Source organism: Solea senegalensis, linkage group LG11 (assembly GCF_019176455.1).
Source record: "Solea senegalensis isolate Sse05_10M linkage group LG11, IFAPA_SoseM_1, whole genome shotgun sequence".
In the NCBI taxonomy this organism is placed as follows: Eukaryota; Metazoa; Chordata; class Actinopteri; order Pleuronectiformes; family Soleidae; genus Solea; species Solea senegalensis.
This window is the reverse complement of record NC_058031.1, coordinates 12,660,441-12,686,729: the sequence shown is the minus strand read 5'-3', so window position 1 is coordinate 12,686,729 and position 26,289 is coordinate 12,660,441. Positions and strand designations below refer to the sequence as shown.

The 26,289-nt window shown below is 39.8% G+C and overlaps 6 protein-coding genes across 10 annotated transcripts in view; 3 read left to right on the top strand and 3 right to left on the bottom strand.

The window, feature by feature from the left end:
* Window positions 1-26,289, bottom strand: part of samd11 (sterile alpha motif domain containing 11) — a 1,171,052-nt gene that overhangs the window by 521,121 nt on the left and 623,642 nt on the right. The gene's annotated exons all lie outside the window — the stretch shown is intronic.
* LOC122777070 (zinc finger protein 335-like) lies at window positions 597-13,099 on the top strand. Of its 2 annotated transcripts, none has more exons than XM_044038038.1 (28): window positions 597-741; window positions 2,034-2,227; window positions 2,326-2,602; window positions 2,692-2,769; window positions 4,354-5,517; window positions 5,607-5,789; window positions 5,907-6,071; window positions 6,164-6,425; window positions 6,511-6,688; window positions 6,773-6,885; window positions 6,978-6,996; window positions 7,082-7,198; window positions 7,380-7,456; window positions 7,598-7,758; window positions 7,861-8,081; window positions 8,181-8,280; window positions 8,655-8,743; window positions 8,844-9,103; window positions 9,239-9,353; window positions 9,571-9,768; window positions 10,426-10,568; window positions 10,703-10,842; window positions 10,938-11,035; window positions 11,154-11,240; window positions 11,371-11,454; window positions 11,562-11,621; window positions 11,725-11,830; window positions 12,384-13,099. In XM_044038038.1, the coding sequence occupies exons 2-28, from the start codon at window positions 2,036-2,038 to the stop codon at window positions 12,515-12,517; spliced, it is 4,821 nt and encodes a 1,606-aa protein (XP_043893973.1). In that variant the 5' UTR covers window positions 597-741; window positions 2,034-2,035; the 3' UTR covers window positions 12,518-13,099. The 2 variants fall into 2 exon arrangements, with proteins under 2 accessions (XP_043893973.1, XP_043893974.1); XM_044038039.1 differs by lacking the exon at window positions 597-741 and adding an exon at window positions 919-1,883.
* On the top strand, window positions 13,388-15,250 carry LOC122777118 (triggering receptor expressed on myeloid cells 1). Its single transcript, XM_044038126.1, has 6 exons — window positions 13,388-13,621; window positions 13,711-14,022; window positions 14,143-14,272; window positions 14,369-14,493; window positions 14,569-14,615; window positions 14,714-15,250. The coding sequence occupies exons 1-6, from the start codon at window positions 13,588-13,590 to the stop codon at window positions 14,870-14,872; spliced, it is 807 nt and encodes a 268-aa protein (XP_043894061.1). The 5' UTR covers window positions 13,388-13,587; the 3' UTR covers window positions 14,873-15,250.
* Window positions 15,748-18,351, bottom strand: LOC122777125 (pepsin A-like; the record flags this gene model as incomplete). The annotated part of the gene is made up of 9 exons (XM_044038136.1): window positions 15,748-15,885; window positions 15,993-16,091; window positions 16,313-16,457; window positions 16,604-16,720; window positions 16,815-17,011; window positions 17,120-17,238; window positions 17,573-17,690; window positions 17,862-18,003; window positions 18,260-18,351. Coding segments are annotated over 9 exons (1,167 nt in total), but the record flags the coding sequence as incomplete, so codon positions are not given.
* On the bottom strand, window positions 19,788-21,859 carry prok1 (prokineticin 1). Its single transcript, XM_044038145.1, has 3 exons — window positions 21,698-21,859; window positions 20,721-20,846; window positions 19,788-20,224 (listed from the first exon to the last, which is right to left on the bottom strand). Exons 1-3 carry the CDS (start codon window positions 21,770-21,772, stop codon window positions 20,105-20,107), a joined length of 321 nt encoding a protein of 106 aa, XP_043894080.1. The 5' UTR covers window positions 21,773-21,859; the 3' UTR covers window positions 19,788-20,104.
* Window positions 23,885-26,127, top strand: lamtor5 (late endosomal/lysosomal adaptor, MAPK and MTOR activator 5). The gene is made up of 4 exons (XM_044038146.1): window positions 23,885-24,029; window positions 24,122-24,183; window positions 24,734-24,851; window positions 25,668-26,127. The coding sequence occupies exons 1-4, from the start codon at window positions 23,995-23,997 to the stop codon at window positions 25,726-25,728; spliced, it is 276 nt and encodes a 91-aa protein (XP_043894081.1). The 5' UTR covers window positions 23,885-23,994; the 3' UTR covers window positions 25,729-26,127.

Below are 26,289 nucleotides of genomic sequence, written 5' to 3'. Positions count from 1 at the left end.
TGTTACATAAATGTTTCATTTCTATTGTGAACCACTCTGTATACTGGTACGTACATATATATACGTATTCATACAATGCTTATATATATATATTTATACATATATAAATATATATATACACACATACATATATATATACATACACATACATTTAATTAAAAGAAACTAAAAACAGTATAATTAGATACATAAATGAATGATAACAGCGGTGAGATTAAAACAATAAAAAAAGGAAGAAATGAGGGATTGGGGAAGACTGGTCTAAACATGGATTTTTTTTAGTTGTGACTAAGGCGTATGAACTAAGTAAATGCACATAAGAACCCACGGTCAGCACAAGTATACCACTTAATTAGTTTACGACTATTCAAAGTTCAGACGGCGACAAGCGAAACACATATTACTCCGCACCCAGTTGCGTAATACGCCTTTCTCTGAAAGCAATAGTCCGCTAGGTATTTACAAACATAACGTATAAACAAACAATACTTGGCGACGTATTTCAGGGATACATTAACGTCAAAGGCATACTGATAAAATTGATGAAACATATTTGAAAAATTAGTCCGTATCTCCGTTTCTCGACAAAAATAAAAAATAAATAAGTTCCGGTAGCACGAACAGGAAGCAAGGAGATATTCATGGCGCCCGTCTAGAATGAGGCAAAAATTATCGGTGACTTATTTCTGCTCTGTTTAGCGTCTCTGTACTGGAAGATACGGATCTACTCGAAAATACACGGTAAGAAAAAATAATGGAGATTGTAGTCGCGAAGAATGAAAACATTTTCATTTTCTTCAGGGAGAGTATTAGGGCAATCTGCTGTAGCTGAGGCCCTCGAGGTCCCCAGTAGAGCTACCAGAATGCCTGAGTGTAAAAAGGGCTGCCTGGCTTAAAATGGCGATGTGGAGCAGGCAGGGTAGAGGGCAGCTAGGCCCTTACAAAACGGTTAGCACACTTCCATGTCGAAGCTAAACCTTACGTGTCGCCTTCCCAATATCAACGATACTCCCCATTCGTCGCGGTCTCCATATTTAGCTACCAGGAGTACCATGTCATAAAGTGGGAGACATTTTGTATATGTTTACAGTCGTGCAAAACACAGCAGTGGCATCAAAACAATGCTGACCACCTAAGCTAACGCTAGCTTCCATGGTTCTTTGGGAGCTAACTTTGTTACATTTGTCATTGTGGTTGATTGCCGATGTCTTAAACTACAACTGGGGCTCAAACATAAGCTTTTGGTTCCTAGGATGGTTCGTCTTGTTAAATATATACGCCTGACGCAAACGTTTAGGTCCTGATGTAGAAAGCAATCCCTTCAGTTGTGTTGAGACCCGACATGAGCAACTCACTGACGTTAGTGACTCACGCTTGTGTTAAAGTTTTCCAAAATAAACACCCTGAAAATATGGAGGATGAGAGACTATATCCTCTTGAAATAATAATGAACAAAAGATACATATTTGTTTCAAATGTTTGCAGTTATTGCCATTATATGTTTGGAGCAAGCTTGCTCAACAAAAGTAAAATGATTTAAGTGCAACTTAAATGTACTTTTTCACCACTACCTTTGTTCAGTATTTTAGTTTATTCATACTTATCCATCCTTAGTTCATCATCACCATCACAGAAGATGACATTAATAATCTCTGACCTTGAAATCTAGACATCAGTTATCAAATAGTTCAGTGTGTTGCACATTTGTCACACGTGATAAACATGAAATTATATATTATGTTCAAGCAGCTGTTCTGTTACAATTGGCAACATTACTAACGTTATTCATTGCAGTTGAGAATTCAAAAGATGAATGCTTTTTCTTTCAATCTTGAATTGTGCAAGCACTCTCAACATTAATGGCAAGCAATAGCAACAGTTAGGTAAGGAGGAGATGTGTGCCACTCAACACAAGTTATATTAATTTTATTAAAGCATGGACCTGAAGTAATGCTACTCAAGGCATGCTTCAAGTGTGGTGAACATACATTTTTTTTTTAAAATATTGGGTTCATTATATATTTTGTTGATAGATATGGATTCGGAAGAGAATGAAGTGGAGAGCAGTAGTGATGCGGGGCCCGCAGGAATGGAGGTGCCATCTGAAAGTGGTATGGGCATGGAGTCATCAGAGGCCATGTCGGCAGACAGCAGTGATGCTGCTGCTTCTCATGCACAGGCCCCAGAGTCTGACTGCCATGTGGGACAGAGCTCAGAGGGACTTGTGGTAAGTTTTGCACATATCTGGGCGAAAACTGTGATACAAGTAAACCAGAAAAATCTATTAACTATAAACTAATCATATTCTTGCCCCTCTCTCTTAAGGTGTTCATCCCAGAAACCAGCTCCAGTACAGATGCCAGAGTGTCATCAGTCCACCTCCCCGACTCTTCCTCAGTGGCTCAGTCCACCATCGTGTCCAGCGTCTCCACAGTGACTCAGTCTGTGCTGGTGTCAGAATCAGCCCAAGTGCTGGTCCATTCCAGTGCTGTGTCTGAAGGAGCCATGATGGTTTCTGACTCAACTGCTTCTACCTCGTCAGACCTGGGGTCTGCTATTGACAAAATCATAGAGTCCACCATTGGCCCTGACATCATGAATGGTATTTCCACTGTTCCTTGTCTGTTCTGTTATTCTAATGAATGTACAGTTAAGAAGCCCATTTCTGATCTTGTTTTGCTTATTAATCAGGCTGCATATCAGTGACCAGTGCAGAAGAGGGAGGTGCAGAAACTACCCAGTATCTCATATTGCAAGGACCAGATGACGGTGAGTGTGCTAATGTTAATGCAGACCAGTGACGTGCGGTGAGGTTCATGGCTGGGGAGGCACTCTTTGGATGTACAAGTATATTAACCTAAAATAGAAGCTTATATTTTACTTGAAACATGAAGTTGTTTTAAAAGCTTTTAATTACAGTATGTGTTAATCAATTACTGTTCAACAATATCAAAACAAGAAAAACAAAAGAATATATAATAATATAAGGTTAAAAAAATATATATTTTTAAATTTTGTTTTTTGTTTTTCTTTTAATTAAAATTGAAAATCATGTATGGTCTTACCTTTTATATGTACAGTACATATATATTGTAAGTCCATGCGCCTATTCTTCTCCAAGAATATCTTGTAGTTTTCTGTATGTATTTCAACATTATTTTTTTTTTCAAACTTTATTGAAAATTGCCAACACATACAGATGCATATAAATACAATACAAGTATATTGGTGCAATCTTGAGCACAACACAGAAATGGAACAAATCATTTAAAAGGTAAACAAAACAAAAAGACATGAGAGGTGAAAAGAAGAATTCCTTTATAAACTTAGAGAAATTTGTTTTGTGTTTGTGTATTTACTCTTGAAAGTGAAACTTAGCTAACAGTAGAATTAGATTAATAAGAATTAAAGCGTTCTCATCTTTACAATTGTGATCACAATAACCAAATAAAAAAATGTTTATAGTATAAGACAAAATCTGGGAAAATACTAGCAACGATACATTTATTAATGTCATTCCACAGTTCACGAGTGAATCCACAATACCAAAATAAATTAGAGCATGTCTCAAGAAGAGATTCGCAGAAGGAGCATTTGACATCAATGTCATTTGTCAATTTTTGTAAGAAGTGTCTGCATGGATAGAATCTATGGATCAGCTTCAATGAAACGTCCTTTACCTTATTAGTTAGAAGAAACTTCTGTGGTAACGACCAGAAAACAAAATTGCTCCTGTAAAATGTTGCTGTAGGAACAGAAACCAAATCTTCCTGAAACAAGGCTCTTGTTTTAGGGTTCATACCTCTATTAATAGAAAATCAAAATTTACCCAGTGAAGTTTCCAACGGATCAAGAGGTGACAATGACAGGGGTGGAGAGTGGTCAGCATTCTTAAATAATATACATAATCCAACCTTTTGGAGTTACTGGTATATTATATCGGGCAAGAAATTCAGAGAAGTTGTACAGAAGTCCCTACTATTAAATAACTGACTCACTAAAAGAATACCATTGTTGAACTCGTTATCATAAAATAGTGACTTATTGTACAAAACACTACAGAAATAATCCCTAAAGTCCCTTCTGAAATATTTTTGAAAGTTCATGAAAATGACTATCACATTGATACAATGCTATTTATTGAACAAATAAATAATTAGTTAATTGATAATTGGTTAAATAATTAAGTACACTTGATAAAAATGCAGACTATCCATAATTTTAGTCTTCTCATTAGTGACTTACATTTATTCACACTAGTTGTATTAAATTCATGTCAGTGAGGGAATTCAAAAGGAGATCCTTTTTTAATAAATAATGTACAAATCATCTTTATGTATTTGTCCATTATAGGCGCTCCCATGGTAGCTCAGATGTCATCTTCTGCCCTGTCCAGTCGTATAGCCATAGAAGCTCTTGCTGAAGGTCCCACATCCACCTGCTTAGAGCAGGGGGACCTGCAGGGCAACCTTGATCCTGACCAGCCTGATGATCAGCCTGGTCACTCAGGTTACCCAGAGGACAGCAGCAGTCAGCCTGACCAGCCCCAGCACTCCCACCCCTCCCAGTACCTGGATTGCAGTGCAGATGGCCCAGACCAGACAGGAGAGTCCTCATCTTCCTATGTAGAGTGTTCAGGTGAGGAACCAGACCAGACACGCTCTCAGTCAGGCTTTCCTGACTACAGTGGGGACAACAGTGACCAGGACCTGCCAGGATATGTGGAATGCAGTGGAGCTGACTCAAACCATACCAGTCAAGGTCACTATGTGGTTGAGTGCAGTGCTGGATATCTTGAGTGTGCAGTGGATGATGGAGAGCAGCCACATCATTCACGCAGTTATATTGACAGTAGTGCAGACCACCGATCCCAGATAAGTCGGCAGTATGGAGCTGAGTACGGTGGAGAATGTGTTGCAGCTGACTCTGAGCAACCAGGTTGTTCTCAGTACCAAGCCAGGGATGATGATGATGACGATGAGGAAGATGACGATGATGACGACGATGATGATGATGAGCAGAACCAGGATCCAGATCAGCCACAGCACTCCCAACAGCAGCCCCAACACTCCTGTTACATGGAGAGCAGCAATGGCCCAGAGGCCTCCCTATATGCAGATGACAGCTCCTCATCAGACCACCCTCTGGCTGACACAGCAGGTTCAGGTGGGCTTCCTGAGGCACTTGAGAACAACGAGAGTCAGCCTGGGCCCTTCATCAGCAGCAGTGGGACATATACCTCCAATCCAGAGCCTGAGCTGACCCAACCGTGCTCACCCAACCAAGAGGAGCCCCAGGGTTCCCAGGGGCCTCAGGTTGAAGCTGGGCTGGTCAGGGAGATGCAGACATCATCAGTGGCAGAAGGCACTGGAGACAGACCTCCAAACCTAGCTGAGCTGGAGGAGCTGATGGAAGTCGTGATTGTACATCATTTCAGGTGTAAGATGTGTCCATACAAGAGTGCTTCTAAAGACACACTCATAAACCACATGAGAGACAAACATTTTAAACCTGCAGGTAAGGTAGCTGATGATGGCGCACATTAATATTTTACTTGGCAGTAAGTTTTCTAACTTTTGTTCCTGTATAAAATATTGATTGTTCAGGGGATGCGTCAAAGAAGCGTAAACGTGGACGGCCTCCTAAAAGTGAGACATTGGCCCGTCGCCAGTCAGAGAGGGAAGAAGCTGAGGAGAGAAGGGCAGCTAAGATGAACGCTGCTGAGCCTCATCAGGCAGAAGAAGAAGAGGACGATGTTGTGGATGCTGGCGCTATTGATGATCCAGAAGGTCAGGGAGAAATATTTGAGTTTTTTTTACAACTTTCACATTTGTAAGATTGATCAATCACAGGATCATAGGAGTCATATTCATGTATGTTGTCCCTGCTCTTCTGTGTATTCTCAGAGGATAGTGACTTCAACCCAGTAGATGAGGACTGGAAAGGAAGACCACCTGCTATTCTGAAGAGGCCCACTCCTCCTATTTCCTCCTCCTCTCAAGGACGTCCTCGACGTAAGGTTGGTCGCCCGAGGAAGTACAGCTGTTTGGAAGAAGGATATGTCAGCAAAGGTAGGTCCTGAGTTTTGATTAAGATATTAAGATAACAAAAGCACAGAGAGCTACTTTAAGCACAGTGTGCTTTTTTTAATCCTCTTTTGCAGAAGCAGAAAGTATTGCTAAGAAGCCCAGGGTTAGTGCCGATGCTAGTGTACCTGAAGAGGCAAGCTCTTCTGGGTTAGGCAATGGTCCTGCTGTAGAGATGGATGGAGACACTGTTGAGGCCACAGTAAGCCAATCAGATTCTGAGAACAAAGACCCGTCATCCAACACTCAGCCAGAGGGGGAGGAGTTCTTCCAGAGGAAACGTGGCCGACCCTCCAAACGTTTCCTTCGCAAGAAGTACAAGAAGTATATAAATCGAAAGTAAGTATCAGATTTTAAATGTAGTAAAAGTGTCACGTACTTTATTACTTAGTACTTTTATTATTTTATCTTCATTATCTTCCAGTCGTTACTATAAGTCTCTCAAACCCCTCCTGCGACCCCACAACTGCTGGATCTGTGGCTCACGTTTCCTCACTCAAGAAGATTTGCGCTTCCATGTGGACTCTCATGAAGGCAATGACCCAGAGCTTTTCAAGTGCCTCCAGTGCAACTATCGCTGTAAGCGCTGGTCCTCACTCAAGGTTGGTTTCCAGCACAATGAGGCTCAAGATTACCTCTGTTTACATTAATGTTTCCACAGTGACCTTTAATTGACTCTTTCACAGGAACATATGTTCAATCATGAGGGAACCAAGCCTTTCAAGTGTGAGGAGTGTGATTACACAAGTGTGTACAGAAAAGATGTCATTCGCCACTCCGCTGTCCACAACAAGGAGAAGTAAGTATCTCAGACAATATATAAATGTATGTATCAAATTAAACCTTTTGATCGCATATCCTCATATGTTGTTTTGTTTTCCTTTTCTACAGAAAGAGAAAGACAGAGTTGGTAAGAAATGACAATATTTTTTTTTTATTTGAATGATAAAAATTCCAATTGATATGAACTATGAAATATGTATTGATTGACACAGGTACCAAAGGTGTCGGAGTTCCCCTGCCCTGTGTGTCATAGAGTTTACCCAATGCAAAAGAGATTGACCCAGCACATGAAAACCCACAGCTCAGAGAAACCACACATGTGTGATAAGGTGAGAAAGCATTTAATGAGCGTCCATTCATTTGCTATTATGTTCACAATGTAAGTTGATTTTTTTTCACATAATGCCACTGAGCAAAAAACCTTGCCATGAGAGGAAGTAAAAGGTTTTGCATACATGTAAGTAATCTGTGAGCCTTTCACTGATGATTCTGTTCTTTCTGTCTTTGCAGTGCGGCAAATCGTTTAAGAAGCGCTACACATTCAAAGTGCACCTACTAACCCACATCCAGAGTCTTGGAGACAGCAAGTCAGTAGTTAAAGCTTTTGTTTTGTGTTATTTACCAATGTGCATCTAAAAAAACATGGATGTAGTGGTCAGTTATTTGAAGTTGAATTATGAATTGTTCGATCATATTGCAATGAATGTTCTTCTTTGTCTGTGTGTCAGGTTCAAGTGTGAGTTTTGTGACTACACTTGTGACAACAAGAAACTGCTGCTCAACCATCAGCTCTCCCATACCAATGACAGGCCATTCAAGTGTGACTTCTGCAAATACTCCACTTCTAAAGAAGAGTTCCTGGTCTCCCATCTAGCCATCAAACACACGGGTCAATAAAGCAAAGATACTTTTATAAAGTGTATCTGTGTTCTTATCACCTCACGAATGTACCACTGTGTGATACATGTTAATGTAGTTAAAATCCCTACAGGTGAGAAGCCTTTCTCCTGTGAAATGTGTCACTTCACGACTAAGCACAGAAAGAACCTGCGTCTGCATGTCCAGTGTCGCCATCCTGAGGCGTTTGAGGAGTGGTCAGTGGCTCACCCTGAAGAGCCTGTGCGGAGGCGACGCAGACCGTTCTTCACCCTGCAACAGATGGAGGAGTTCAAACAACATCAAGATGACTCACCGGACTTACAGAACACTATTGTGAGTCTGTCTGCGGGTTTCTGTCGATGTTTAACTCGTTAATTGTTTTGCTAAATTTTGTGGCACTGGAAGATGTTATGTATTTATTTATTTCAACAGGTTGCAGTAGATTCTGCAACACTACAAGCCATGCAGGGGATAGAGAATGCCTCTGTGTCCCAGGATGCACTGGGAAACACCACCATCATCTATGAGCAAGGTCAGAGGCATTACCTTAAATGTGCTTTCTGTCATTTCTGTCACCTAGTTTGATGACAGAAGAAGCGTGAAATTGTAGAAATAGTTGTGGTGCTGATGAAGCTCTCACTCTTTATGGTGAGAGCTTCTGTGGCAGAACGCACAGCAAACAGAAATGAATTGTCATGATTCATTGGAGACAAATATACACGATGAAATATAAAAAACAACACCAGACAACACACTGGCTAACACGTTGTTATAACAGAGATTCTTAAGTCTTAAGTCTCATCATTCTTAGATATTTTAATGCAGAAATGATCTAAAGTTTTTTTGTTAGAAATATGTGTGGTGTGGTTTGATAATTTACTGACTTTATTTTCATTTACTCCTCAGCTGAATCCAGTGAACTATCTGCCCAGAACGCTCTGGACCTGTTGCTGAACATGAGCAATGCCCGTGAACTGGTTGGAAACTCTTTACAGGTTGGTCAATTGGTTATTCATTGCTCTTAGAAAATTGATAAGCTACAATCATTTTTGAAAATAAATATACAGTTGAAGAAATCCCGATTATGCTCCTCAGGTGGCAGTGCTGAAGTCAGAGGACAAAGCTCTGGAAAAGGGCACTTGGAGTACAGTGACAACAACGGGCTCGGGCCACGCCCAAAAGGTTATGACATTCCACGTGTCTGAGAACGGTGAGACTGTGCTACAAGAAGCCTACGAGGCTGCCACTTCTGAAACAGGAGAGCTCACCCAGATCGCCATCGAAGCCTACGAAGGTGGTGGGGACTTCAGTGTGGTAGAGCAGGCTGCTGAAGACATTCATAGCCCTGGATACAGGTAATAATACACACACGTGTAGAGTTTCTCTGATATGTTGCTACATATTCACACAACTCTTTAGTTAGGATGTGGTTGATTGTGCATAGATTTTTCATTAATTCTAATGTCGTCATTAAATGGCTGTTTTTGCAGTAATGGGGAGAACAGCCCCTCTCAGGCTTTAGAGGCATCAGGACCAGAGAGCTTAAAAAGTGAAAAGTACTATCTTGCACCGGCGCTTCCTGATGGTGTGCTGCAACAAGTGGAGGTAACTATTGACTGTATCTTTTGCATTCAGACAGCTGTCAGTCCCATATACCCACATTTGGGTTACAGGAAATTCTTTTTGGGTTGCCAAATGAATATTTTTCCCAGCCTTTGAATTTCGTGTATGTTTGAAATAGCATGCATATGAAATGCAATGAAAGTATGATTGTATGAGTGTATGAAAGTATGACTTTGTAAATGTTATTGTTTTCTGTCAGCTAAGCAGCGAAGCTCCAGCCTCTCCCTCTGCAACAGACTCGCCGAGTCTTGGCGCTAAGAGGTTTTCCTGCCGAATCTGCATGGAGTCATTCCATGGACGCTCTGACATGGAGAACCACAAGAGGGCGCACTTGGATCCCAACACCTTCAAGTGTCCTGACTGTGACTTCACCTCCACTTCTTGGCCTGATGTCAAGGTAAAGAATGTCTCCTAAAATTCCACAGCACTGTCAGTTTTATTCTTCACTTTTCATGTTCCGCCATTAAGGTGCACCAGTGTTTATTATGTCATTATGCTGACGTCTCTGTGACACAAATGCAGACAATAACACATGCTTAGAGCTCACATGGCATAGATGATTTGTCTAGATGCATGGCACATACATTTAGTCAAATTGAGCGACTACTGCAATAAAGGTAATACTGTTTTGTTCTAGTATCATGAGCATTTGTTCTTTTGTAATGGAAATGGTGGCAGGACACAAGGCAATCCAGAGGCCCATTGTATAATTGTTATCATAAAAATCAACAATTGAAAAAGTCATACAGTCATTTATTACTCACTATGGAGTCACATGGTGCACACATGCCTACACCAGACGTCCTATATGATACAATAATGCCAGTTACATGAATACTTTCACTTTCATCAAGTGTTAATATCTTTTTATATTGTCATTTTTTTGGTAATGCATGTTTATTATTCATTATCGTTATCTTTACTGTCTTTACTGCTGTAAAAATGTAAATTTCACATTTCACTAATATTTTTTGTGTCCTTTTACCGGTGATTGTCATTCCAACTTGGGGGTGTTGATTTTTCTGACAGTGATTGATATCCTGTTATATTTTAGGTTCACATGGAGCAGCATTCCTACCTGCGTCCCCACAAGTGTCCAAACTGCAGCTTTGCCTCCAAGAACAAGAAAGACCTGCGTCGACACATGATGACCCACACCAATGAGAAACCCTTCTCTTGCAAACTTTGTGGACAAAGGTGGGATGCGAAGAAGTTTAAGTTGCTACAAAAATTGTATTCGGTTTAACAGTGAAAACTCTTTTGCCACATGTAAGCATGCATTAGACAACAAAGCGGTAATGAACAGCTGTTTATGTTGTTGTTTTTTTCAGGTTTAACCGTAATGGTCACCTGAAGTTTCACATGGAGCGTCTCCACAATCAGGATCATCTTACTCGCAAGAGCCGCACCCCGACATCTCAGCAAACCATCATCGTCAACAGTGACGAGGAGGCTCTAGCCACACTGCAGTGTAAGACATATGAACATAACACCAGACCTACAGCTGGTTTGTGCTGAAGAATTGAAAAGAAAATGATACTGTATTCAAAATGTATGTGTGTACAGCTTTGCAGGCACATCAGACTGTTATCACACCCGAGCGGTTGCAGGCTTTGGGACAGGAGCACATAATTGTAGCTCAAGAACAGACGCTGTCAGACCAGGTACCTGGGATCAAATATACCCGACATACTTACTGTATACCTTCACTCTTTTCTCTCAAACTGTTGTTTGTATGCAGTCTATAGACCACATTTTGTAACCAAGTGTGCATATTATTAGGAGGAGGGCACGTACATTCAACAGATAACCACTATAGATGGACAAACGGTCCAGCACCTGATGACAGGAGACAACCAGCTGGGAGAAGTAAGTACATTTACTACCACGTGTATACCAATAATATACATGACAATCATGAAATACAGGACAATACACATTAGCTAAGACCGTGTTGTATGTTTTAGCTTTCATCTCATATTGTAATATCTTGTTACAGGTCCAGTATATCATCTCACAAGATGGAGTACAACATTTGATCCCTCAAGAGTATGTAGTGGTGGCTGACGGCAACCATATACAGGTCAGTGTTTCTCTTTACAAGAAGTTATTTGTGACGATCATCATATCGTCGCGTGCTGTGTTCAGAGGTGATGCTGCGCTGTTCCAACTCATCTCTGTGTTTGTCAGATGCCAGATGGACAGATCATCCAGTATGAGCATGATGGATCCTTTCTACAGGAGCAGCAGGTGAGGCAGATCATCTGAAATGCTCTCCAGGTTTGTGATAGTATATTTTTTTGTTGTTGTAAAAACTAACTCTTTTTTATATACATATTTTTCAAATGTTCAGATTGCTGTGAGTCACGATGGTCAGATCCAGTATCTTCCTGTCAGTTCGGAGCAGCAGATAGTGAATACTGAAGACCTGGAGGCTGCCGCTCACTCTGCTGTCACAGGTTGGCTCTCTTATAGAACAGAATGCACTTCACTTTATTTATAATCATCACTACACAAGGCAATTAACCTATGTAAATGAAAGGTTTTCTATGATTCTCTACACCATCCTCTCACTTTACGTTAAGAATCTATACGATACAAAATGAGTTTGTGGAGATTTTAGATAACTGAACAAATTTCTTTAATTTGCATTATTATAGCCTCTTATTGCATTTTAGTGGGGTCAATTTAGATTTAGTCAGTCTCAGGATGTTCATAAACAAACTTAATAGACCTTTGACAAACCGCTTTTAATTCATAATCTAATCTAATGTTATTATTTTTTTAATTATAACCTCATCATTGGTCAGCTGAATCTGAATATGTATGTTTTTGGAGCATTTATAATGTGCCATGATGGAGGCAAAATATTTCAGATCTAAAATGCTTTCTAAGAAGACAATCTCACCTTGTATTGTATGTAAACTATGGGCTTTACGATACCATGAAAGATGACATAAGTGATAAGTGTGACAATAAATCAAAGTAAATGAAAAATCTTTGTTTTTGTAGCCGTAGCAGAGGCAGCAATGGCACAGACGCAGACAGTCTACACTGAAGCGACACCTGAACAGCTGGAGCAGCTGCAGCAGCAGGGCATCCAATATGATGTCATCACCTTCACTGACGAATTGACAGCTATTTAAACCTACTGGGTTACAAACCTGCGCTGACCAGGACCAATTCAGACCACTATAAGCTGGCAAGTACGGTGCAGTGACCCCGATAATATTTATGCATTCATTAAAGTACCCACACTCGTCCACAGTATTATGTGCTTGAGGGTGATTGCACTGTTAAAAATAAGTTCATCAGCTTTTTGTAAATTCAAATAATTACACCCATTGCTTCTAACTTAATCATAGGGGCTGCGCATTTAGGAGTTGGACTGTAATTACTGAAAATGATATGTTAATGTGCCTCAACTGCTTTTATTTGCAAGACAATGTTATCAAAGAACATACAATGGCTTATATCATGTTTTTGGAAGAGGTAGCAAGCACCCAAATGAACATTTTAGTTTTCAGATGGAGTGACAAGGGAGTTTATTTTTGATCTGTTTTAAGATACCGTATGTCAGTTCTTTGAGTGTCACATCTTTGTGTTTACGGAATATGAAAATGTACATACCTTTTGCATTTGTTGGACATTTTGTTATGATTTAATGAATACAAAGTGTTTAATAAGCTGAAAGCTGACACCAAATAAACCACTTTGTGTAAACTTTGTTTTGTATGTTATGTGTCCATGAATGCTTCCTGGGTTTACTGTATTCAATTTTGGTTTTTAAATGTTAAATGTTATAGTTACATATCCCAATATATACAGTCATTCCAATCCAACCACACTTTCTCAGAGATCAGTTGTGTAATCACTGATCACCAGCTCTTTAGTCATTGCAGGGTGTACATAGTGCACCAAAAATGTGCTCACAACAACTAAATACATTTTTACATAATTCAATAGTAGTTTGATGCAATAATAGAAAAACACAAACCACATAGTCAAAACCAGTTAAACTGCACCACAAACTGAAGCCTCAAAAATCATCTTTGCCAACAATATTTTTGTTTTCAGATTAACAAAATTTCTCACAAAGGCAGAACATTTGTGTCACTGAGCCAAAGTGGCAGCTTCCTTTTTTCTTATTAAGGAGGAGCCTCAGGGAAAATATGTAAAGGCAGTAAAATGCTGGGAGACTGACAACACACTGAAGATGAAGTTTTCCTTTGTCTTTCTTCTTTTATTAGGTACGATGAATAAATGTAATATCAAATTCACAGTTGTATGCTTTCCAGTGCCTTTGATGACATGTCATTAATAATTGTTTATTTTCCAGATATCCCTCATCTAAAAGGGCAACAGAAGATTGAGGAATATGAACACATTTTGCTGAGACTCGCCTTTCCTTCCTTTTACAACAGCCATAGCAAGTCCTGTTGTAAGCTCTATCCAGGGGGTTGTTTCAAACTACTGGATAGCACAGGATACATCTGCAGCTTTCTGAAAGGAAGAGTGACAAAAGCTGAACGTGACGGCTGGATTGAATTCAAAATATCAAATGTGCAGTTTCAGGATGGTGGATTCTACAGATGCATTGTACTGGGAACCCCAGCACCCATCTACAGAGACTACTATGTAGAGATAGCAGGTAAATGTTCATTGATGTGTTGTTCTACTGTGTATGTGTGTTGTGAAAAGTAATGCAAAACTGTATTGTCACCACTTGAGCTAAAATACTAGCTTTCAATATGCATACTGCATTTTGCAGAAGCTACAAATCATCGCACTTCATCTCAGCCTGCGCCGACAACAACCATCAAAGCCCTGAAATCCTCCACAGCACTTCCCACAGACTCCACTGGCCCTGTTCTGACACATGACCACAGTGACAGTCCCGGGTACTCTACCTGCAGATCCTTATCTGTCATTCACCGACCATGTAGTGCTCTCCAGCTGAAGAATAATATGATTTATCTGTCTTGTCTCATTTACAGGTCCCTCTGGGGTTTTGGTCTGCCTCTAACTGTCATTGTGTCCATCATGATGATGATTTTGATCACTGTGGTTATTGGTGTTGTCTGCTTCAGAGTGAAAGCTAGAGCAAAATCTGCACAGGCAGGTAAGAAGGTTACTTATGGTGATGTGAGTGTTTCTGAAAAAAACAAACCAACATACATAATGTTATTCTTTGCAGACAAACATGGAGAATTTCAGCATGAGTCACTGAAACAAGATGCCCCGGTAAGTGCAAAACAGGGAACCTGTAGCCTCTGTGACTCACTGTCACATACATTTCTTCCTCTGCGGCATTGTCTCTTGACTAAGTTTGTCTTCTCCAGGAAATGAGTGGCGTAGTCTACACGACGGTGGACTTCAGGGCTCATCAGACACATGCAGAGCTGTATGCAAACCTGGGGATGCCAAAGACACGAGCAGGATCCCCACACACAGAACATGCTGAGATGGTGGAGTACTCCACACTGGCAATCCACCAGTGAATTTCTTTGAGAGTCTAGTTAGTGCTTGACCTTTTTTTCAGGGACTGTTTTTATTTGTGCATTTTTATGCTGACTTAAAATTAAGACATTTCTTCTAATCTGATCGATTTGAAAACAGTCCTAAAGCATTATATCCTCCACATTAAGCATCCGAACAAATGAAAGATTTTGTTCGAACGTGGTCAGTAAGTACACACGCCCATGTATGAGTTTATGTATATATGTCATTTCAGTAGTTATAGTTATGTTTTTTCAAGAGCTTAAACCCCAAAAGGTTGAATGTCTGATTTAACCCAAATTCTAAATATTAGAAATCCCTCAAAATGATGTCTAAATGTCTAAATGATTGAAGGAATAACAATTAAACAATTAAAGATCTATCTGTCTCATGATAAAGGTTGTGTGATTTTCCTCATGGCTTTGTCTGAGTTTCAGATGTCGACCACTGTGTGTGTTCACATGGTGACGTCCTGTTATCAGATGGTGTCATCGAGTGATCTTACATTTTTATCAGTTCTTTATCAGCTTCCCCGGGATTTTGACCTCACCTGGAACCTCTGCTATTCTGAGCCTCACTTGATATTCCTTCCTCTACTTGTTCTTCTTTACACAAAAACGCTGCAGCCTGTCCTTTTTGTGTCGCCTACAAAAGATCAGCTTTCTCTGAAGAATGAATGAAAGGACAGACTGAACTGATTCTTATTCCTGTGACATTTCACCGTGCTGCGACCAAACATGCTCGGTTGTACTCATAAATACTCTTGGTTGTCGTCACCACAGACGCACACTTACAAAAATGCACAGAACCTTTATATTGCAATAAGCTCTTTAATGCAAAGGTGACATGTTTTGGTCTCCATTCAGACAAATAGACATTACACAGACTTGGCCAGACCAATGTACTGAGCCTGAATATCAAAGATGGCGTAGTACTCCCTGATGAAGACATCTCCCAGGATCCAGAGCTGGCCAGGGCCACCCTGACCAAAGCCAGTGTTGCAGCCATAGTATTTCTGCAGTGAGACAAGAGAAACAAATAAGTAAATCCTATCCCTAAAATCATCGTTATAGTTTCAGAAAATTGTCTTTTGCAGTGGGTGGTAAGTGGGGGCTAACCGACCTGAGAGACGTAGGCAGATGCAGGCACGGTGAAGGCGTTGCCATTGAGAGTGAAGGTGACATCAGGCATGTTCTGGATGTTTTGGCAGTTCACTGTACCCTGTGAAGAGACCATCACACACAAAGTTAAAGACCGTGTAGTAGCACAAGATCAATTTATTGCCGTTTCGCAGACTTCCAGCTGAGGCTGCTTTTAAAACGTTCTACTTCATAATTTTTATGTGAGAGTTTTGACGTCAGAGCATTACACGTCTGTTTACTGTGGGTTCAGAAAAAGGGGAAAATTTCGGTCAAATAGTGTGGTGTCACGATATGACTCACTTCTCCGTTCTGGTTGGTCGAGGCTCCAACCCATGAATTTATGTTGTTGATGTCACTGGTTGGGCCAACGATCAAGGAGGTGCCAGTGTCAATGATGGCCTGGCAGCCACCACTGCAGGCCACAGTCTGTCCATCAATGGTAACACTGTGAGGAGCAACCGCAGGAGGTGGATCAGCAAACCCACAAGACACAAGACCCTCTGGTTTGAACCAGAAGGCCTTGTAACATTCACTATGCTCAGTAGCATGTGCTATAAGGCAATAACTGATTTTGGATGTGTTCCTTTGTACCTGTCCATCTTGATCTGCCAGTAGGTGGCTGAAGTCAAAGGGATCCAGGTGATTTGGCCAGTGTAGTGGCTTCTGTCAACACCACCAAAAATCACCTCGCTGCCCGGCTGACTGTTCCTGAGAGAGAAAAATGAACGCATCTCATACATTAATGCAATTTGCCATGCTAAATGAATCACACACTCCCAACCAAAACATCCTGATTCAATACCTGCTCAGATACACAGAGAACAAAGGCTGGGACACGAGGTTCTGCTCGACCATGTTACAGAAGACAGGGACAACATCGTCGGAAGCAATGCTCTGGAAGGCCAGTCCCAAGATGCCATCTGCCGGAAGGTGGACCATGAAATCAGCCTCTGTTTGGCTCATTCCAAACACCTGGTTAGCCACAGTGATGCTGCCCACCTGAACAAAGAACACAACCAGTCCCGGTTGAACAGACCGTGGAGACACTGAATGCCTCCTCGAACATCTAAATATACTATGCTTTTTTTTCTCCAGGGGATCGTTTACCTCAACAGTGTCATTTGCCAGATATCCATTCATGCTGCCAGTGCCGTACTGGATGGAAAGAGCCTGGTTGCCCCACTCAAAGGTGGAGGACTGCTGTGGGTTAAACCTATTGTGGTTCTCTGCAAAGAAACAACTACATCTTCACCATTTTTTATTTACAAATGTGTTTTATTACATGTCAAGCAACTTTAACCCTTTCTAATGAAGGAGTGAGTCACATCAAACATGTTCTTAAAGCTCCAACGTGTAACTGTTCACATGAGCCTGCAGAGCTTTCTGAAAGGATGACTCCAGGTCCACAATCCAACCGTTCTCTTTTAACATTTGTTTCACCATCTCACTGCCTCATTCATGTTTCAGTGAACTGGGAATAATTCCTGGATGGCTAAAATACTGTCCACCTGCTGGAGGCTTTATCCTGGGCTGCAGCAGAGTAAACCCAGTGCTACTCACCACAGGCTTGGCTCGAGCAGTAGACTGAAGGGACCCACAGGTTGGAAGAGCCAGTGTCAAAGATGACAGTGAAGGACTGAGGAGGAGTCCCAATGGAGATCACACCATAGTAGGACATCTAGAGGGATATGAGGAGTTGAATAGGTAAAGCATCGGCTTGATTCAAATGCAGAGAAATATACTATCTGTGAATCTTTGTGCTTAAAGTTTACTGTTGCACAAATGAGTGACAGAGACAGATGATGTGTTTATGTCACAGTCATAGAATCACATGTTGCTCTGGACTTACGTCAGCATAATTGCTCATTGGCTCCAAACCAGTCTGGTAGAACTTGGCCATTGGGTTATATGGGTGATTTCTCCTGTACTCCTCCCATATTCCTTTCTCCTGCAAGGCTTCCTTGGCAGACTTTCCCTTGATCAGGGGAACCCTGCACACAGCAAAGCGTATAAACAAAAACGCACAGATGTCCTCAATCTTGTAGCTGGAGACGTGAGACAATAAGATCTACACTGTACTACTTGCGAGGTTGTTAGACCTCAAAGTAAGATGGAGTGTGGTGGCCTTTAGATTTCCCCCCAGTAATAGATGAATAGATTTTCTTTCAACACTTGAGTCTATTCAGGTGTAAAATGTCAAAGAAGTGAAAGTACAGGTTGCTTTTCAAGCAGCTAGCTCAGACTCACCTATGAAGAAAGCATTCAGTGAAAACCACAAGGGCGGACAGAATGATGAGCCGCTTCATGGTGCTGATTTCTTTGCTGTTGGACTCAGATGAGTGAAGTTACTTTTATACAAGTCGAGTCGAGTCCTTTTATACAAAATATCAAGGTTGTGTCTTCAAAATGCCCTTCTACATAAGTTCAAAACGTGGGGATAACAAATATGTGATACACTGATAAACTGTCTCTTATCTGTCAAGCAAATGTCAACAAATGGACATTAAACCTTTTTTCTAGCTTCAGAAAAATATTATGCTTTACTTTAGTAAATGTGTATGTTTATTCAGTGCACACAAATCTTTAAATCAGTGTTAAAATGCAATGTAAAAAAGTAACATATTGAATGAAAGGTGTCAGAGGACTGACTTTTTAATCTAATGATAATCTTGTGTTTAAATAGTAGGCTACACTGTGATCCTAATGGGTTGAAGTACAGTTGGCAGGATTTCTGATAACAGTTAAACTTGACATTATATAAAGACACAGGGTTTGCTGTAAATTAAAGAAAAGCTCAATGAATTTTAAGAATATCCCTTGAAATCCAGAGCTTTTATTGTTGATTTATCACTGGAGAGTTTACGTTCAGAGCTACAGTGCAATTTATTGGTCATTTTTGTGTTTGTTGATGTTAATATGCTTTGTGAACAGAAACAATGTAACATTATTGATTTGCAGCATACTTTATATGAAAACAGGATATATAAAGCAAGACTATCAGACCTGACTGAGAGTATATACCAGCATTGTAAAGGGTGTGGGGGTAAGAAGCAGTTATCATGTCAAACAGCCAAATGACTGGGTTTTTCTGAGCATTAGAAAACGTTCTGTAGGCGCTTGTTTGTGTTTTCAGTCATCTTGCTTTATTAGTGCAATCTTACTATTGCCTTTGTCTGCCTCAAAGTAAAAATTAAAATCACTTCCTCTGTGCAGCACGGGAATGTCATCGGGCGACATGAGATCTAAGCACTGCTACTGCGACAGCTGTGTATGGTCTCAACAGACATTTGTTTATATTATTTATATGTATGTTGCATTTATCACAGCTGAATTGACTGAAATAATTATTTTGATTCTTTATTTAAATTTCTGTTACTTCATTCTGTCTAATGAGGATTGCATTATATATTAATTGATGTGGATCTTAAAAGCAGATGAATACATATCATCGCTTTGAGTTTTTAAGATTATCAGTAGTAGTAGTGGTAGTAGTGGTAGTAGTAGTAGTAGTTGTAGAAGTAGTGGAAGTAGCAGTGGTGGTAGTATCAATAGACTGTTTGGCCTTCACAGTCAGATGCCTTTGGTCATCAGTTTTTGATATATCCCAAGGTCACCTAGTTTCACTGGTGGAACTTACTATGACCTTCAATATAATCAGACTAATACCACTTGATCCCTTTACACACATGAATGTGTTTAATCAAGCCACTTACTGTAAACTGCACAAAAGAACTACGGGGCATGTATTACGTGACATTGTTGTTGTTATATTTTATTGACAATTATATCTGTACATTTATTTTTGATAAATTAACACAAACTGAGCATGACAACAAATGCTTTTAAGTTCACAAACAGCTTTCCAAGGAGCCTTTGAAAAATGGCATTTGCTGTGGCTCCTGTCGGTTGGTTACACTTTCATGACATCACTGTGTGCATCAATGGAATACAAACTACAGAATATTATAGTACATAGACTACACACATGAAGAATAAAGACAGTGAAGATGACACATGTGTTCTTTAAACCACATCCTGTTCAAGTCTCTGATTTCTGCTGTGACCTTCTTCATCCCAATGTTTGGACGTCCATTAATAGTCAATGTGTTTGAAGTTCTCAGTGCATCTATACTTGCTATCAGCGTATCCGGTGCACACCAAATGGGGGAGACAGGGGCAGGTGTAGTGTTGCCTTTTTCCTGGATATGGCACCTGAAAATGGTTGAAAAGGAGTGAAAATAATCCGACAGTTTAATTCCTCTCCAGCTGACAAGAGGCGCCACAGGTCCTAAAAGGATACTCCTTAAACGTCTGAATGCAGAGATGGATGTAGTGCTAGAAGTAAGAAGTAAATGTTGCCATCTCCCACAGATCACAGTGATTAACAGCGCAGATTGCTTGCTTTGCTGTGAGGAAGATCAATATCCTCTGCAGTTATCAGCAGCTTTTTCTAAAGCTTCAGTCAACCTGCCAGCACTAATCTGAATTTTCACTAACACTGTGATAAGTGTGTGTGTGTTTGTGTGTTTTTTTTAGATCGGAAGACCGATTCGGATTTTTTTCTGGCTTCTATAACATCTAAGGTAAAACTTTTTTTCATTATGATAATAGGTTATTAATACTAATCAATACTTATTTATCCATTAATATTCATCACTATTGTGTCAGAGTGTATGGATGCAGATTGGTACAATAATATTTCCCCCACCTTATGGCTGAAAGGGTGGCATTCGTCCCCCTCCACACCTCTTGGGACACACATCCTCAGACCTCTCAGCCACAGACTGACGGCACAGCAAAGACCAAAGCCACACTGCACATCTCTCTCACAGGCCTGCAGGACGGACAGAGAGACACAGTGTGATACAGGTATGTATAGGAAAGAATGAGAGACGCCAGAGATGAGGACGGTTCTTTTGATGCCACTGAGCCAGTCTCATTTTTGTTTATGCTAATAGAGATCCCCCTTGATTGTTAGTACAATGAAAGCCATTTTATCCATTGCCTGTCGACTCCCTAATCCATTTACAAATGAATATCAATCAGACCACTGAGATAATTTCCTCTCATTTTTCCAGTGGACTTGAAGCGGAGAAGGATGTGGTCTCTCATTCGCATATAATCACATTTTACGAAAATTGTTCACCAACGTAAGCTGTTTTTTTTTTTGTTACATTCAAATTTAGTTTATAAGCCTGTTTGTTAAAAATCAAATGTCAAAGTCGAATTAAAAATGGCTGTGGACATTTTGACTGTAAGTAAAAAACACTTTTCTGTAGACTAAAACAAAAAACTAAAAAGTCAGTTCATCAGTTTGTCAGTTTCAAATATCTGTCAGCATCGACTTCACAACAGATATGTCATAGACATAGGACCGTCTGTCTGACCAGGCATTATCTGGTCAGGAAACTAATAATCAGCTTTTTTCACTTGGATTGTTTGATTTGCTGATAAAATAATACAAATACTAATCCAGTAATAAGTAATAAGAAAATACAGTGTCTTAATCTACTCAACAAAATAGAAAATTATAGAAATGAGTGCTAAAAGTGATATAAATAGAGTAGTTAATCATTTAGAAAAACAAAATTCTAACATTGATTACACAGTAATCTAACATCTGATAAGAAAAAAAAACAAACTACTGCTATTACAGCACGGCATAAGCCGAAAGCTGTCACTCACCCCTGTGATGATGGCTCCACTGGACCAGCTCAGAGACACCAGGAGGAAGGACAATAGCACCGCTGTGAAGCCCATGACAACAAGAGGAGAATTACAGTGTCTCACAATAGCTTCTACACTGGACAGCAGCTGGAAACGGACTCTCCTGCACCTTACACCAGATCCACGACCCTCCACTCAGTCATGAAGGTTTCCAATACTTCTCAAGAGGAGGGAGGGGGGGAGCCAAACTCTCTCCCTCTTTTTACCCACCTCCGACCCCAATCCACCCTCCCCATGTCAGAGCCCTCTGACTGTCTCCTCAAATGCTTCGTCATCTTGCGCATCCGCACGATGTCTGATGGAGAGTGACTCTAACTTTTTGTCTGCTGTAGGGTTTGACCACACATCAGTTCCAAGCAGAAGCTGGCTGATTTTCCTTGAGTTTTACATTTTAACGCAACATATGTGGAAAATGGCTTCACAGTTGATGAACTAAAATTAATCCGACACCTATTAATTACAAAAATGAATCAAATCGATTGTTTGTCAGAAAGAGGCAGCCATGACATAAACAATATCGCCAACATTCACTGGTTTAACACGTGTAATGAAGTGGTCACAGTTTAGTATGGTGCCATGTACAGTGATAACAGAGAGATTAAGGCATCTATGTAGTTACCAGTAAATCTGTCACACGAGCCATTCTGTAATTGCTGCAAAGTGTTTACATCTAAAAGTTTAATGTTGCAAAAACAATTTGTTAAGACTTACACGTCACACCTCAGTGACATTACTTAATGTGCGATGTCACAAAATGATATGAATAATGAGCCGTGACTCCAAATGCATTATAGCATCAATTATATGGCTCAGTGATTACACTCTGACTCCGGGTCAGACTTCTTTTTTTCATTTAGCTCATCTATAGATTTACTGTGCTGTGCCATGTCTAACAGATAATGACTTTATTTGAAATGTATGCCTTCTTCCTCAATACAGATATAAACACTGACCTTGTCAGGACCATTAGTCCTCATGGGGACACCAAAACCTGGGCTTAATGAGGCACTACTTCATTTATGAGGAATTGGTTAGGGTTAGGGCTAAGATTTGAAGGTTAGGGATAAGGCTTTGGTTAAGCTGTCCAAATTAACTGAAGTCAATGAGAAAGAGAATAAGAATGAGAGGACAGCTGAGCAAACCTGCGTGTGTGAATAAGATATAATGTGTGTGGACCCAGAGAATGATTCCATCCACTCAAAGGCACAAACTTGCACTTGGACATGTGTTTGCCTACGTGCATGCTCAGACAGTGATGAGCAGCAGGTTGTCAGGAAAGAGAAATACGAGAGAAAGAGGAGGGGAGGAAGAGATAGGAGGGTTAATCAGTCGGACGTTACCTTGCTGCTGCACAGGTGATGGATTCCTCCATTGCAGTGGCCACATAATTACATTCACCCATTTCTGCCTTGTCAGCAGGAGCACTGAAGCTTCACTGTCTTGAGACAGGTAGCAGAAATCATGCAGGAAAGCGAGCCAATTGGTGGTGGCCTGCAGCTTACTTTTGTTGAATAAAATACATTAAGTAAATCCATCATAAAAGCCTCCGGCTTTTTAGCAGAAATATTACAACCATATTTTATGTTCCACAAAGAACATAAATATATTATTTTTAGATTGGAGCCTTAGTAAAAGTTTAACTTGTTGAAAAGTTGATATAATAATGTTTGACATCATTTTATTTGCTGGTAACAATATCTGATTGACAAAAAAACTGGAGTTTGAAAAAAAAAGCAGTGGCTAAACTATGAATAAAGATTTCAATTGACTCATATTTTTAGTATCCTAGCAACAAAAGCCAAAGATATTGCAAGGTATTAGCAATACTCCAGTAGTATCACATTATATAATGACACTGATCTATTTTTGTTTTTGTGTGTGGGTGCACGTACGTGTGTTTACCATGCTGCTATAATGTAATAATTATCTATCTATCTATCTATCTATCTATCTATCTGTCTGTCTGTCTGTCTGTCTATCTATCTATCTATCTGTCTGTCTGTCTGTCTGTCTGTCTGTCTGTCTGTCTGTCTATCTATCTATCTATCTATCTATCTATCTATCTATCTATCTATCTATTATTGATGTATGTTGTATTATTAAAGCGCGTTTCGAGCAGTTTTGTCCTCACAGGGACCCATAGACCACATGACGATCACCTGACGCCAGGCGGAAGCTTCGCGGAAGCAGTCAACTACAACAACAACGACTTATCAAATTCACTTGAATTTTTGAGTATCTGAACGTCGTTAATTATGGAATCCACTCTGGAACAGCACCTGGATGATACGTAAGTCAATAACGCACTTTTTCTGTGCTCGTGTGTGAGATATTTGGACGTTAAATACGACTTTGCTCCTCCTTGTGTGTGCGTTTTGGCAGTATGAAGAACCCCGCGGTTGTTGGTGTGCTGTGCACGGATCATCAAGGACACAGTCTGGGCTGTAAGAAAACCTCTGTACATACATATGTAGCTCAAAGTTTAGTTTATGTTATGTATCACATCTGCTGTACGGGAATTTACCAGTCAGAGTAATTAAAACCAAGTATAAGCTTCTCATTCTGACATTGTTTCCCAGTAGTCTTGTGGAGTACAAAACTGCTAGCTTCAAATTCACAAATTAGCAAATGTAAGAATCCATTGAATCCAATGAAATCCTTTAAAAGGAGATAAATGACACTTCCATGTTTTCTTCTTCTTCTGGACTCCCACACTGTCTTTGTGTGAAGTTTCAATCACTTTTGCTGTAGAATGTTTTTTGTTCACTGATGATATCTTTGATGTTCTGCTATAAAATATGGATAGTATGGAAATAATGGATTCTCACTGACAGGTTGTGACTTTACTTCACAAATGTCTTGATGTAGGATTCAGCTTTGGAGGAAAACATAGAGAAGTTACACATAAGATGGACGCTGTTCAATTAGAATCATTATGTTTGGTATTACTTGTTTCTTGCCTAATGAATCTGCTGTATATTTCACAATCACCAGGCCGCGGCTCGCTGACTGATGATCATAGCGGTGTTGTGTCAGTTCTGGCCAAACAAGCTGCAGCTCTCACCAGAGACCCGACTGACACTCCAACTGTGTGTTTGGAGTCTGAGTTAGGGTGAGCAATAACACCATCTCTCCTTGGTTTTATTCAAATTTCTTTTCTTTTCTTCGTTTTAGTAAATGCCATGTTTTTTTGTGTGAGGTTTTTTTTATATATATATATATATGTATATATGTGTGTGTGTGTGTGTATATATATATACACATATATGTATATATATGTGTATGTATGTATATATATATATATATGTGTATATATATTTTACATTCTTGGGGAGATTAGTGAATTTTACAGAAAGACAGTGATCCAGAAACAAAGATTTGAACGTCAGTGCCCAAAGTCTTGGCACAGGAGCTAATCCGTGTAACTATGCTGCCCCCCTGTGGACTCTGTGAAACACCTGCTGCACTTCAGACTTCAACAGTAATAAATAAATAAAGAAATTATTATCAATTTATTTTAAATTTTATATTGATTTGAGTCTAACTGTAGATGAGCCCACTGTTTTGTTTTTTGAAAAAGGTGTAGATTTGTGATCTCATGGCCAAGTTTTAGCTGGTGTCATGATTATGTACTGACTTATTCAACACTTTTAAAAGCTACTCAGCTAAGTTTTTCTTCAGTAATTTTAAGTTGTTTATCTGTTGGTTTAAACAAATCACATGCATTACACTTCTGTTGCTGATAAACAGTATGATGATGATGATAATGATACCAATCGGACCTCACCATCACCAACAACAACAAAAACAATAATAAAGCACTAATGATATGGTTTATTTACTAACACTTATCATTCAAATATATCTGACCAATTACTATTGTTAAGGGGTATGTTTGTCTGACAATATGTATTTGTTTTTCTTGTAGAAACATTCTGGTGAGGAGTCACGGTACCATCACAGTAGCAGTTCACAAGATAGCATCTTGAAGACTCAGTTGCTCACTGGGCACTTTTATTGTAAAGATTTGTAAATCTACATCACTATAATCACACAATCTAAATGAACAGTTTGAAAGAGAAATCTGGGGGTTTCCCCAGTGGTTTGCTGTGTTTTCTGTATTTTCAGGTCATATTTAAACCAGACAATGATTTCTAATATTCTAACAGCTACTGAGAGGAGTCAAAAGCTTCTTTTTTTTTAAGTACCAATCAATTAGTACTACTATTTTATTGATGCTGTGCATAGAACAGATCCAATATGATGTTCATTTTCTGTGTGTGTGTGTCTCTCCCTGGGCTCCCCTCTCTCTGTGAACGTGTATATCCTGTAATCCAGGACACTCATACACAGAGCAACATCTCTTAATAAACTTTAACTTGACTTTATGCTGCCCTCTTTGTTAAGTATTCATTATTTTCTCCTTTGCTCCGTGTGTCATAGTTAACCAATATATTTTTGTTGGCAGCTGTCTGAAAAGCAGGATTCAGAGTTTGCAATCATTTATGCAGCCACTGAAGCAGACAAGCGGTGCGATTTCATGCGTACAG